Genomic DNA, 14391 nt, shown 5'->3' with positions numbered 1-14391 from the left:
AGTGGGCGTTCCCCGAAAGAGCACCTCCAGTCCCTACGTCCATGTACTGTGGAGTTTGACCACACTCGGGACTAGTAGTTTCACAGTATGTTCCCAAAGTGAAAGGGATGAATGAGGCGGACCGCTGAATAACAAAGTTGGACCTCGCTAGAAGCTCATTGTGTCGACTTAGCCCAAGCCGGTGTGCTGATCGGTAAGGCGAGCGTGCCCCTGCTCCACACTTTGTTATTCATACAGGCTAGCTTTAGCACAACGCATACTATATAAGGCTTAGTTTCCTATTTTTCTGCCGTTCGTTATTCTATTCATCCATCTCATTGGGACACTTACATAAGTGTTATTCAAAACGAGCTCACTTTAGTTGTACATGTGTTGTTACATGTTTCTAGACTTTTGTACAGTCTGTAAAAACACACATTGTGTTTTGCATGACCACTTCATTTATATCGATGTCCTTGAAACCTTTGGTCTTTGAGCCACGCGCATGGGGATTCCCTTCACGGACGCCGTGTACGTCACCATTCCCCAGCACCAATGCAAGCCACCGATTAACATTGTCACGGTCTTAATATAGCTTCAACTGATGTGGAGATCCAACGGCTGTGGACAAGGGAAAAGCCCCTAAATGTATATTTAGTGTTGCATAAAGCCCTAACAGTCTTGTATATCACACCTTAGAGCATGGAGGACAGAATGTACATCTAAGGTAAACATCATTGTGGTTGTCCTGGTGTCAGGTGGTAAGCAGCAAAGTGCAGTCATGTAAGCTGCTGTAAGATCATGGTAACATAATTGATGATGTTGACCTGAAATCATTAACGTTTTGATGATTTTTTTCCTCACCAGACATGGAACCGTCCCCGCCCGACGGCCTCAATTCCCCGAACTTTGGCTTATCCTCCTCATCCTCCTCTTCATCGCCAGCCCCCGCCAGATCATCCAGCCCGGGCTCGCCCCCCAACCCCCGGCCGAGGGCGGCCACATTGACCGGTCCGCCCCCCCGCTCCCCTCCGTTGTCCGCCGGCCCCACCTCTCGGACCTCGCCCATTCTCTCCCCCCCGTCTCGGTCCCTCTCCACTCCCTCCGTGTCCCCTCTGCGCCAGCCCTCCCGGAGCCTGTCTCAGCTGGGCCGGTCTCAGCTCAATGCAGCCTCTCCTGGGGCCCCGGCCTCGAAGGGGGGCCCGGCCTCGAAGGGGAGCCCGGCCTTCGAGGGGGGCCCGGCCTTTACTGGGAGCCCGGCCTTTTCTGGGAGCCCGGCCTTTAAGGGGGGCCCGGCCTCTACGGGGAGCCCAGCCTTTGGGGCCTCGTCTGGGCCTCCTGGAGCATCTCCCTCACGCACAGCCTCCAACTCTGAACCAGGTGAGGAACATGTTATCTAGCACGCGCACACACACGCACACACAAACCCACACATGTTGGTACCAATCCACATCCTCCTCTTGCTCAAAATATTTGCAAACGAGAAACTTTCTTCATCTAGTTTACCCATTTCAATGCAGAGCCCTGGTTGATATTTTAGTCTTGATAGTCTTGTGGCTTGAGTGTTCAACTCACCAGGAAGGTTCTGGGTTTGATGCCAAATGTCCCTGTAGGCACTGTTGAGCAAAAAGCGAAGCCCATACCTCCCCATTGATTATCTGTATTTGAATTCACTAAAAGTCACTGTTTATAAAGAACACTACTAAATGGCTAAAGCAGTAAAAAGCACTATTCATCATGTAAGGAGACAACAAGACCCAAGTTGCAGACTTGCTGACTGAAGATTTCCACCTGTATGCTGGAAATCTTTCCCCAGCCTCCTCATGTTTCACTGACCAAAGAAGATGAAACAGAGTTTAGACGGAGCTCTGAGGCATGCTGGAAAAGACTGTCCTGCTTTGTTGCATCTCTGGCACCAACAGTGACTTTGTTTTCCTGCAAAATATAGAGTATTTGTTGGAAATGTGAAACTTAAAGCTCTTTTGCCTTTAAATTGACAAAATCTTGTGTGTGTGTGGGCTTTATATATCTCAAGGACAGTGAGGGCTGTAATGAAATAAAGTCGATTTGTAGTGAGTTTACACAGACTCATAGGGGTGGGATCATAGCCGGGATAAGTTGTGAAGTTGTGTGTGTGTGCTCTCACGTATTGGCATGAGCCTGTCTGTCTAAAGGGGTCTTGTATGACAGTAGCATGACTGTTTGCTTTGCTAAACGATGATTGACTTTAGGGCTCAGTGTGAGCGATGGGATATGAAAGCAGTTTTGACGTGAATCAACCATTTTGTATATGTTTGCTATGAGGTTGCTTGGGATCTTTCTGGTAGATGTGAACGTCACCAATTTAACATTAACAGCCAAACTGTATTCACATAAAAATCTAATCACAAATCTCATATAACTGACATGAAGATGAACATGGATAGACAGTTGAAATTAATTAATTTAGGTTGGCAAAACATCTTTCATCCAATTTTCCAACAGCAATGTTAAAGCTCTTGAGCTCATGCACTTTACATACATGACAAGACACAATGAGGTCATCAACAACGACCGTATAGCTCTTAAATGATGGAGCTTTGTAAATTGTCACGTTTTTTTTCAAGAGATTTTAGGAGGGCTGGGTCCCCTCTGGGTTATTTCCATCTGAGTCATGGCTCTGCACATGCTCAGTGGAGAGCATGTGCAGAGCACCAGTGTGTGTGTGTGTGTGGTTGAGGATTGGGATACAGGCTTTTTTGTTCAATATTTTCAAATGTGTTACAGAAAGTGGTTTACAAATGGGTTACAATTAACATCCGACCATACATGTTCAGTCTATAACATCCTCATTCATCTTTGTGACCTGTGGCTGCGTATTTGCGCTCTTTCCACAAACATCATAAAGTAAGTCATGAGTGTGTGTTTGTCCCTCCTTCCAGAGGAGCCAGAGGAGCTGCTCAGCCTGGAGGAGCTGCTCAGCCTGGAGGAGCTGCAGGAGAGGGCAAGGTCTGGGGACGCGGGGGCTCAGTGCAGGGTAACAGCCAACAAATGATTCCTCTTCTTCACATCATGTGTACAATGTAGACTGCAGTGGAAACCACTGCCATGGGTCAACCTTGACCCTCTGTGTAACGGAACAAAGGGCTGCAACTAACGATTACTTTCGTCTACGATTTTTCTCACCATCATTTATTTATTTTTCAATTTAATTAGGAAGTCTTACAAATTTCAAATAATAGGCAATAATTACTCATTAATAATTAAAAGCATCAAGCAGTACATGTTTGGTTATTGATCAATAACCAAAAAGATAAGATTATAACAATAGTGCTGTTGGCTGACTAATCGTTGCATCCCAGAACAAACTGCATGCTAACGACACAAGGCTATGAGTCAGCTCAGTCTGCCTTTGAGAGCGTGCGTCTCAAGTGTGTGTGTGTGTGTGTGTGTGTGTGTGTGTGTGTGTGTGTGTGTGTGTGTGTGTGTGTGTGTGTGTGTGTGTGTGTGTGTGTGTGTGTGTGTGTGTGTGTGTGTGTCCCAGATGGGCCGCTACTTCCTGCTGCTGGCAGAGGAGAAGGACGAGGAGCTCAACAGCTGCCGGGCGGTGACCTGGCTGGTCCAGGCGTCCAAACAGGGCCGCAAGGACGCCGTCAAGCAGCTGCAGCGATGCCTGGCCTCCAGGAAAGGTAATCCCCTGGTGGTCCTACTTCTGACACAGTCGCCGGTGCAAAGACAGTTCTCCTTTTGTCCCCCAGGAGATAATTATATTCATCCTTAGGTGGCTAGGACGGTAGGAAGGTAGGAAGGTAGCACTCTATGGCAAGGTCACATATCTGACGTCTCAATGTCTTGTCAGAGACATTTGGGTTGGGGAGGTAAACTCATCGCAGAATGTACTTTATTGTGTATGAATTGAAACCAAATTGACATGGAGAGATTGCCACGTTAATATTTGACTTGACACAGATGAAGGGCGACATCAATGTTTGTATTATCTTCTAAGACTGTCGGGATGAAGATAAATTGCCTCATCTTCCAAACTGACTGTCTGTCTGTGCGTGTGTCCGTCTGCGTGCGTTCCTCAGGCATCACATCGGAGAACTACGAGGAGGTGAAAAAGCTGTGCACGGAGACCCGCTTCGAGAGGGGCGTGAGGAAGGCGGCCCTGCTCATGTACTGGAAGCTGAACCCGGAGAAGAAGAAGGAGGTGGCGGTGTCAGAGCTCCTGGAGAACGTGGAGAAGGTCCACACACAACCAGGTACCGCCGCCACGAGAACAGAGTCCGCCGCTCCTCTGAGGACCAGAACCATCGCTCTCATTCAAGATGTTTAACAAAGTGCAGTGGAATCGTTGTTTTCCATCATTCCCACCACAAAATAAAAATCCCATTAATTACTTAATTAAATAAATGGCAAATTAAAGAAAGATGTTAGACCAGGGATCTGTCAGAAGTAACTAGAGACCACTTAGTCAGAGGAAGCTGGATGACGTACGATTGCCTGTCTGGCGTTAACCAACCTAGCAACAGGTGCCTGCAGTGACCACATGCGGTTGGATTCGGGTCACCCATGCAAACAACCTCCAGGAACACATTTACAGGTTTTTTGCATAGTCTACGTGACGACAACCTACTAGCCAGGCATCGTTCTTGCATTGCAAGGCATGAAAAAACAAATGTATTGAACTCTATTGTGCAAGTGTGTTGAAGGTGTGTTCACAATGTCCAACCAGGCCAGCCATTCTTAGTTGTCACAAAATATGATTTTTTGAATTTGATAGAACGATGATCAAATAGCTAACCTAAGCTTGGACGTGGCCACAACTGTGCGTCCACGTGTTGCCAGGTAGCGACCTGGTTGCCATGGCAACAGATGACGTTAATGAATGGTTCTCTTGCTACAGGGGAGCCCGCCTCGCCAGGCCCTCTCTCCAGCTCGGCACAGAAGCAACGGAGAGTTCTGGAATCCCTGGTCAAGAGCGAAAGTGGGTTCCGTTGTACGGGCAAAGCTTTGATTGTCTTAATTAGTGCACTTATCTTTGTAAGTGGGTGCTACATATTGGTGGTGGTTAGTGAGGTCCCCCCTTCACTTTAGGCGTCTTTGAGTGTTATTAATTATTATTATTCTTCATGTTTAACCTCTGTTTTCCTTTTATTCCTAGTCTGTTTTACATAGTTTTGAATGACTATATGCTCTGTAAGGTGACCTTGGGTGTCTTGAAAGGCGCCTCTAAATTAAATGTATTATTATTATTAAGCCGCATGCATATTCCGGGCTAATGTTAACTACCATTTTTTCATTGTATGTGCGTATGCATAAGGCATAATTTTAAATGTTACTAAATAAAAGTTAGTGTATTCCCACATGAAGGCAGTTGTAGTCAATCGTAGTAGTGTGTCCTAAGGTCCTCTGTGTCTAACAACCCCCCCCCCCACCTCTAGCCTCCCCTCAGGTGGGTTTGGACGACTTTGTGGAGATGACCAAGAAGTACGCACAGGGCATCGCTCCGTCAGCCGTCCTGGCCGGGGCAGGAGGAGACGATGATGATGACGATGATGAGGCTGTGAAGAACCCAGACGATCTTCCTCTGCACCAGAAGGTACGCTGCGTCTGTGCTATTAGTCCGACAAAATCAGACCGGGATCTGGAAGCGGGTAACGGCAGTAGTAAACTGTAAAAGCAAAGTGTCAAAAGGTTTCAAATCAGGCCGTTTAGAAATAAACATAATATTCCCCGTCTGAAGCTTCCTCCATTTGCGCAAACGAGTTTCTCCTGGCTAGAGTATCTTCGTTAACGAAACAGGAAACAAGGTCAAGCTCCTTCCTGCCGAGGCCCTGTGCCGCCTCCCCCTAGAAGTGCTGCTACAACATAGTAGGACTGCTCCGAGATAAGTCCCCTGTTGGTTCCAGACCGCAGTACCCCATCCCTTCTACTCATTCATAACCACATTGATGATTCACAGCGATTGTGGAGGAACACTGAAAGAAGCCTAATGTCGCCCGAGAAGAAAAGTTTAATTTAATTCAATTCAATTGTATAGCCCTTAATCATATGTGCAATCTCAAAGGGGCTTAACAGGCCATATATATATGACACCCCCATGACCCTACCCCCCCAGAGGGCAAGAACAAATTCCCTTAATCAGAAAGGACGAAATCTTGAGAAGGATCCCCGAGTGGGGGATCCCTCCTTCCAGGGATGATCAGGAGTGCAACGGGTGCCATAATGGACAGATATCCATGGTGTTTGTTCACCGCACCCTTTCCTCGACACCCATAGGTGCTCAAGTTCCCGCTGCACGCGCTGCTGGAGATCAAGGAGACGCTGATCGACTGGGCGTCGCGCGCGGGCATGCAGTGGCTGAGCGCCCTCATCCCCACGCACCACGTCAACGCCCTGGTCTTCTTCTTCATCATCTCCAACCTCACCATCGACTTCTTCGTCTTCCTCATCCCGCTGCTCGTCTTCTACCTGGGCCTGTTCTCCATGGTCATCTGCACGCTGCGCGTCTTCCAGGTCAGGCTCCGAGGGGTTGGGGTCAGAGGTCGGGGGGGGGGAGTAATACTATTACTACTTTTATTACTATTACTACTTTTATTACTATTACTACTAATTTAGCAACCACTTTGTCATTAAAGAGCACCTATTATGCTTTTTCGAATTGAATGACCTATAAACGTTGTTATAATGATTTATAGTCATGTTTAACCATACTTAAGTGTCAAATAATGACGTACATGCATTCAGACGTATTCCCTGCTGACTGTCTGGGGTGGCTGTGCAGAGCGCTAAACACTAGGGACGCCGGTCGCGGTTCAAATATCCGGGATTTATCTACATAGAACAATCCGGATTTTCCATGTATGGTAATGCTGCGATATGCTCTTCCGGAAGGTAACCAATCACAACGGAGTGGGGTTGGCAGGAGGGGGGCGAGGGGGCGGAGAAGGACGTAGCCGAGTGTTGACAGAGAATGCTGAAAGCGCCCAGATGAGAGGAAGAGTTTCCTGAAAATCTACATAGTTTTTTGTGCTGTGATTCGTGTCAGGTTGCTCTATAGGCGTCATTAATAAGAAATTAAGACCAGAAAAGTAGGAGATCTTGGAATTAGGTATCTTTCTCTAGGAGGCCTACAGGTGGCCACCAAACCCAGTGCCTTTCAGTTGGGAGTCTGATCGTCTTAGCCCCAACGCTAACCTGCGCAGGGGATCTCTGAACACGGAACTTGTTTCCCTCCAGAACTCAAAGGCGTGGGAGAACTTCCGGGCGCTGACGGACCTGCTGGCCCACTTCGAGCCCGGTCTGGACGTGGAGCAGGCAGAGACCAACTTCGGCTGGACCCACCTGGAGCCCTATCTGTAAGCACCCCCCCCCCCCCCTCCCAACAGCCCTGGTTCACACATTCAGAGCAGTTCTCCTCCACCTCACCTCGGCACAATGAAACACAAAGAGCCTGATGTTCAGTCTGATCCAGTGCAAGAGCAGGTTGATGTGAGGGTTAAGTTTGTGTTCTGGTCATAGCTCAAATCGAGCAGGAAGATGGATGAATAATATGCAAGTCACAGTGGTGAAAGGCTCTACTCCTTTTTCTTCTGCGCAGCAACTTCCTGCTGTCGGTGGTGTTCGTGCTGTTCTCCTTCCCCGTGGCCGACAAGACGTGGATCCCCTGCTCGGAGCTGGCCACCGTGGCCCTCTTCTTCACCGTCACCTCCTTCCTCAGCCTGCAGGCCTCCGCCCAGCTCTTCGCCCGCCGCGCCCTGCTCACCCAGGTCCTCTCGGGCGCCTGCTCCCTGCTCCCCCTCCTCCCCGACTCCCTGGGGCCCCTGCGGGGCCTGGGGGCCACCCTGGTGTCCGTGCCCCTGGGCGGCGTGCTGGCCCTGAACCTGGGCCTGCCCTGCCTCCTCCACGGGCACCTGGTCTACCTGCTGTTCCGCATGGCCCAGCTGCGGGGCTTCCGGGGCACCTACCTGTGCCTGGTGCCCTACCTGGTGTGCTTCACCTGGTGCGAGCTCGGCCTGGCCTTCCTGCTCGACTCCAGCGCCATCGGGCTGGTCCGCTCCTGCGTGGGCTACCTGCTCTTCCTGTTCGCGCTGCCCGTGCTGTCGCTGGGCCTGGCCGCCATGGCGCTGGCGCAGCTGCTGCGCTTCTTCCTGGCGCTGGAGCTGGCCAAGATGGCGGTGACGCTGGCGGCGTGCGCCGTGCCCGTGGCGCTGCGGCTGTGGACCCGCTTCAGCCTGAGCCCCGCCGCGCTGTGGCGCTCGCTGTCGGGGAGCAGCGTGGTGAAGCTGGTGCTGGTGTGGTTGAGCGCCCTGCTGCTCTTCTGCTGGCTGTACGTGTACCGCTCCGAGGGCGCCAAGGTGTACAACTCCACGCTCACCTGGCACGAGTACGGCGGCCTGTGCGGGCCGGCCGCCTGGAAGGAGGCCAACATGGCGCGCACACAGATCCTGTGCTCCCACCTGGAGGGCCACCGGGTCACCTGGACGGGCCGCTTCCGGTACGCCCGCGTCACCGACATCGAGAACGGCGCGCAGTCCGTCGTCAACATGCTGCCGGGGCTCGTGGGCGACTGGGTGCGCTGTCTGTACGGCGAGGCGTACCCGCCGTGCGCCGCCGGGGCCCCGGGCGACGCGCCGCGGCCCCTCCCCGCCGGGGACCCCCTCTGCAAGCTGAAGAGGCTGGCCAAGCACGAGTGCCACGTGAAGCGCTTCGACCGCTACAAGTTCGAGGTGACCATGGGCATGCCGCTGGAGCGCGTGGCGCGCAACGGCTCGCTGGTGGAGGACGAGGACTCCACCAAGGACATCGTGCTGCGCGCCAGCAGCGAGTTCGGCCCCCTGCTGCTGCACCTGGAGGCCGGCAGCCTGCTGGAGTTCAGCACCGTGCTGGAGGGCCGGCTGGGCTCCAAGTGGCCCGTGTTCGAGCTGAAGGCGGTGCACTGCGTGTCGTGCGGCGACGCGCCCCTCCCCTCGGGCCGCCGCCGCCGCCAGTTCAAGATCGAGCAGGACTGGCGGCGGTCGGTGCAGCGCGCGCTGCAGTTCGCCTTCGACTTCTTCTTCAGCCCCTCGCTCAGCGCGCGGCTGGTGCAGCCCGACCCCGAGGCCGAGGGGGGGGTCGCCGTCGTGGCGCCGCTGAGCTAGGTGGGCCGGGGCTGGGCTAGGAGGGCCCGGCGCTCGGGCCAAGAGTAGCGCTGCGCTAACAGAGCTAGCACTGCGCTAACAGAGCTAGCGCTGAGCTAACAGAGCTAGCGCCATGATAGGAGGGCTAGCACTATGCTAACAGAGCTAGCGCCTAGCCAAGAGAGCTAGCGTGTAGCTTCCAGGATTTGCCCGTACGAGGGCTCATGGTTCTCATCATTCGAGCTGGTCATACATTTCCACAATGTTGTCGTTGTTGTTGTTGTTTTGGGAGGTCGATTCAAGTTAGGGATGCACAACGGATATCGTTTTTTCACTGCTGCCACCATCTCAGACTCATTTAATCACATTTGTAATCGCATTTTCATCCAAGTATCCATTCCTTTGAAACTGCTTTTAGAAGCACATTTGGATATGTGTATTCAGTGGAGCATGATTCTCTGTTACAATCAGTTTATCTCCGTTATAAACAGCGCTAGAGACACTGCTTATTTTCATTGCCGTGGAAAATTGAATTACCTGCTATAGTAACAGACAAATGATGTAGCTATCGTGACTTCTGTTAGGCATATTCTGCAATACCTTGTTTGTACCCAGTACTGGAACGAGATCAGATACTAGAATCGGTATCAATGCAACATTTTGCAGTAAGCAATGTAGCAAGTGTGCTTATCAATCAATCGTACTGGTAATCCAGTACACTGGGAAGAAATTAAAACAATTCAGAATTTGGTGTGTGGGTTTACAGGTAGGAACATGAAGCTAAAGAAAACAAAATTATGCACGCTAATGTTTTCTAATATAGATTTTAAAGAATTCATATAATACTTTATGAAGAACAAGAGATATATTTGAAGATTATTGTGCCATTGTGTGTGTGTGTGTGTGTGTGTGTGTGTGTGTGAATGCAGAAGTGTCTAATTTTGAGTGTAAATTCTTAGATTAAATTAATATTTACTTTGAGTAACGAGACACTACTTTAGCAGGCGCACATGCCTTAAACTCATGTTTCAAGTAACCACTCTTAAATATGTACATGACCATGCCATTTTGTTACTTATGTATAATAATTACAGATAATGTACCAATAATACATTGTGGCATTTAAAACTATTGTGTATAGATTTATACCCCGTGTATGTAAATTCTTCGGCTGCTTCTGACATTTTATGGACAAGTCGCTCAGAAAGGCCAAAAGTATTTGATGCGTATAAGGGCACGTGTGTGTGTACACGCGATCCATCACAGGCCTGGTTAGGTCACAGTCCATGGCTTGAAAATCTAAAGGAACGTCTCCCTTCGATTTCAAGTTAAAAAAATATTTTTATCCGTTAAGGTTTTTTCCTCGTGGTTACATTTCGAATGAAAATGTTATTTCTTGGGCGATGGAGGTTAATTCGAAAGTGCCTTTTATAAAACACAAAATATTTGAAGTCCATCGTAAAATTATGAGTGGACAGTTGATTTTACATGCATATTTTGAATTATTTAAAACACATGAAACTATCACTGTGGCGTTTTGAAGTAAACAAAGTAATTCATGACTTTAAAGTGGCAATCTCAAAGATTACCTTCTTTAAGAACTGGGTTTAAGCATCGACCCCCAGTTCTTAACATCAGTATACTGAAAATACAATCAGGTCATAGGGTCAATCACCATTTTGTTACCTCATTCAGAAATAGATAGTGATTTAGCAGACAATTAATCTTCCAGATTGCCACTTTCATCGTCGACATCGAGACCGTTCTCCTGCCTAAATATAGATTCATGAAGCGATGTACCATGCTGCAGAGAGTGTGCTGGCGCTCAACCTACTTCACCCTCCATCTCTGCTGTGCAGGGCTTCCAGAAGCGTGCGCATGTAGGTTTTTCAGGTCAGGATGTTCTCACTGTATTCCTTCACTGTGACCAATAAATATGGCAATCTGTCTTCTCTGCTTTTCTTCATGAAAACTCTTTAAAAGTGGATCGAACATGAAGTAAAGGTATCGACTTAAATATGAGCTCTGTATTTGTTAGAGGGTGGAATACAGAGGCAAAGATAAAGGTCAAAGGTTACTGACCTAAACACACACCTACTTCTCTATTCCTCCCTGTAGGATACTTTCCATTTATGTACAGAATGACGGGAACTTGGTTGTTTGTCCACCTGGGTGGATGTATTAAAATAGCTAAGTCACACATGTAATTTACATATCATAAAATGACCATATGTCCTCAGATCTACTCTGACCTCTTTCAGATCCCTCCCATGACTTTGTCAAAAATCGCGTTTAAGACAGTTAAAAAATGTATGGAGGAGGGGACGGGAGGACACAACTCAATTGTGAATTTAGACTGCAGTTTTGTTCCGCATCTACCGTTACTTATCTGAAGGGGTTCACATCACTTACCTGCAGCTGACATGAGGGTGGTCGATGCGGACTGTTCAGGTTGTTTGTAGGTGGACACTCTCCAAACAACCATAGCCAACTTGTTTGTCACAAACGCAGACTTGTTTTTTCAGTGACAACTGGAATCTCAATCAATTGTTATTGTTATTCCATGACGTCAGTTCCTTCATCGTGTTGCGTCTATTGGCCCCATTCAGATCCACTTATACTGAGTATTTATCTCTCTAAACGTATTCATCTCTCTAAGTGGGCTAGCCACTGTTGCACCTACGGCAGCATGTCATTGATTGGGCGTTAAGGTGCAATGACTGTGGGATGACAATAGATGGTGCTAGAGAGCATAGAACCAGGGGATACAGACATTTTCATGGCATTAGGCCTACAAGTATTATAGATGCCACTCAATTCTATACACACGTCCTTTAAAGGATCTACTACTCATGTTAATGATGAACAAAAAACAGCACAGTCCCAAAACTCTTCGGATGCAATTTCGTTGAAATATTTATTCAAGAAAAAAGAAACATTATTTATAACTGTCCATTTGACAATTCTTTCATCAAAATACATGAACACAAAAATATGTGAATAATCAAACATTAGTTCAGTCAGTGCATGAAATTGGACCAGTACATGTTTAAAAAATAGTAGAAATAAAAGAATAAACTGTGTTAAAAAAAAAAAAAGAGCAACAGATTCTGCATATCCGCCAAATAAATCCATGAAGAAGGCTGTAGAGACCAAAGCACTATCTCTGCATTCGGCTCTCCTGCAGGCGATCACAACAGGTCCTTGTCTCTGGTCATCAACTTGTGAAGATAAGTTAAAGAAACAGAAAAAATCTCCAAACCTAATCCCCCCAGAAAAAATAGAATAATCAATATATACAGGCCCTTGAAAGTCGTTTTTTTGTTTTGTTTTTGAGAATACAATATTAATCAGACAAATCAAAAAGAAAACATTCCCCATATCCATGATTCTCAGCTTCAACGTGTCAAAAACAGATTATTGGGCGGCTTCATTCAAAAGGTACATGTGTGGGTGATCCGAACACGTAAACATGCTTCATTCTCCTGAGACACAAAGAATAGAGTAGGAGAGCTCGCTCATCTGTGGTCACCGGTCCCTCCGAAGCGTTTATACAGCTGAGACTAAAGGGTCACAAAGGCAGCCATGTCAGTGGTTTGACCTATACACACCTAGCCTAAGTTCAGTTGGACATGCAGCATTGTTTTTTTGCTCTCGAACAGTTTAGAATAATTTATTTCCTTTTTTTTCAGTTTTTCGTTTATTTTTATACATTTATCTTTGCTCCTTCAAAGCCTCCCCCCCCCCCCCCCCCTCCCACACTCCCGATTCACTGGCAGCAGAATCCAACCATCCAACGGAAAATAACAATGAGGAGGGCTCCTGATCAGGCTGGACGAGAAGCTACTGTAATGTGAGCTCGTGGAGTAGACAGCAGTGGGGGGGGGGGGGGGGGGGGGGGGACAGACACCCGGGCCCCTGTCCCTGTAAGGGTCTACTGCCTCCGCTCCTTGACACACGGAATACATTTGGAGCCCCGTTCCATGACCCCCTGAACAGCCCCCCCCCCCCCCCCCCAGGAGAGGGTGGGGGGGTCAGAGGGTTAGGGCGCTCCCGGCCGATACGGGGATGGGGAGTATGGAGTCTGGAATCCCCGGTTGCCATGGCAACAGTTCTCACCATCAGCATCACCATCATCATGATCTCCATCATTGACTTTTTCTTACCAGGAATATGCAAAAAAAAACATGTTTTCATCAAGTCGGCTTAGTATTTTCAAATCAAATGCACAGCATGTTGCATAAATGCCTGACGCGTGGCTAACACCGGTTAACAACGACGAGGCACCGCCGCCCCGAAAAAAAAAAGTAAACCGTAGGCACGTTACCAAACACCATGAGGGGGTTTGGTTGAGAGAGGTTCCCCCCAGGAAGCAGGGCGTGGCTGCTTACAAAAGTAGGGCGGAGGGATGTGAACTAAGAACAGCGACACTAAACCCACTTTCCGTCTGTTCCCGAATACTTCCTGCCTTCAGGATCCTGCAGCCCCGATCTGGAGCCCCTCCTACACAAGGTATCATCGTCCAATCAGGAGAGGGTCCAGGGTGTTGGTTTGAGGGATGGTTAAGATGCATTCTGTAATCCAGCATAGTCCCCATGGTTGGTCCCTGGAGAGGGTCCTGTGTGTGTGTGTGTGTGTGTGTGTGTGTGTGTGTGTGTGTGTGTGTGTGTGTGTGTGTGTGTGTGTGTGTGTGTGTGTGTGTGTGTGTGTGTGTGTGTGTGTGTGTGTGTGTTTGAGGGGTATTTGTCGTCACCATGGAAGGCTCCTGGACTCCCGGGGCCCAGAGTGGTGACAGGGTGTGTATGGATCCGGATCAGGTAGGTGTGTACAAGAACACACATACAAATGTGTGTGTGTGTTTATGTATGTGTGTGTGTGTGTGTGTGTGTGTGTGTGTGTGTGTGTGTGTGTGTGTGTGTGTGTGTGTGTGTGTGTGTGTGTGTGTCTGTGTGTGTGTGTGTGTGTGTGTGTGTGTGTGTGTGTGTGTGTGTGTGTGTGTGTGTGTGTGTGTGTGTATGCATGGGTGTGCCCAGCGTTAGTATCCCTTCATGCTGGCACGTTTGTCTTTTTACGCCCCCACATCCCTAGTGTCACGCACACATGCGCACACACACACACACACACACACACATGTGCACACACAGTACACGCCAGGTACACGCAGCGCACGCCGCCGTGTCCGTCCTGCCACTGGCTAGTGCATCTCGGAGTTGAGTTTGTCCTGGAAGATGTACAGGTTGTTGGTGGCGGCGATGGCGATGATGTTCTCGGCGGGATGCCATGCCGTATGCAGGATCTTCTTGCTGAAGTC

At 48.8% G+C, this 14391-nt stretch overlaps 2 protein-coding genes across 3 annotated transcripts in view; one reads left to right on the top strand and one right to left on the bottom strand.

The window, feature by feature from the left end:
* wfs1b (Wolfram syndrome 1b (wolframin)) lies at nucleotides 1–12240 on the top strand. 2 transcript variants are annotated; one of them, XM_060062505.1, is made up of 10 exons: nucleotides 1–193; nucleotides 847–1359; nucleotides 2901–2995; nucleotides 3503–3647; nucleotides 4047–4220; nucleotides 4865–4945; nucleotides 5403–5560; nucleotides 6241–6477; nucleotides 7201–7319; nucleotides 7562–12240. In XM_060062505.1, the coding sequence occupies exons 2-10, from the start codon at nucleotides 849–851 to the stop codon at nucleotides 9099–9101; spliced, it is 3060 nt and encodes a 1019-aa protein (XP_059918488.1). In that variant the 5' UTR covers nucleotides 1–193; nucleotides 847–848; the 3' UTR covers nucleotides 9102–12240. The 2 variants fall into 2 exon arrangements, with proteins under 2 accessions (XP_059918488.1, XP_059918489.1); XM_060062506.1 differs by having other exon boundaries at nucleotides 847–1370; nucleotides 2930–2995.
* Nucleotides 11973–14391, bottom strand: part of LOC132466518 (serine/threonine-protein phosphatase 2A 55 kDa regulatory subunit B gamma isoform) — a gene marked incomplete at its 5' end in the record, with an annotated part of 20345 nt that continues 17926 nt past the window's right edge. Inside the window, one exon of the mRNA XM_060063769.1 lies at nucleotides 11973–14391. This exon is cut by the window's right edge and continues 178 nt beyond it. Coding sequence (XP_059919752.1) covers nucleotides 14275–14391 — 117 coding nt within the window.

This window comes from Gadus macrocephalus, chromosome 10 (genome assembly GCF_031168955.1).
Source record: "Gadus macrocephalus chromosome 10, ASM3116895v1".
Classification (NCBI taxonomy): Eukaryota; Metazoa; Chordata; class Actinopteri; order Gadiformes; family Gadidae; genus Gadus; species Gadus macrocephalus.
This window is presented reverse-complemented; position numbering and strand designations above follow the sequence as displayed.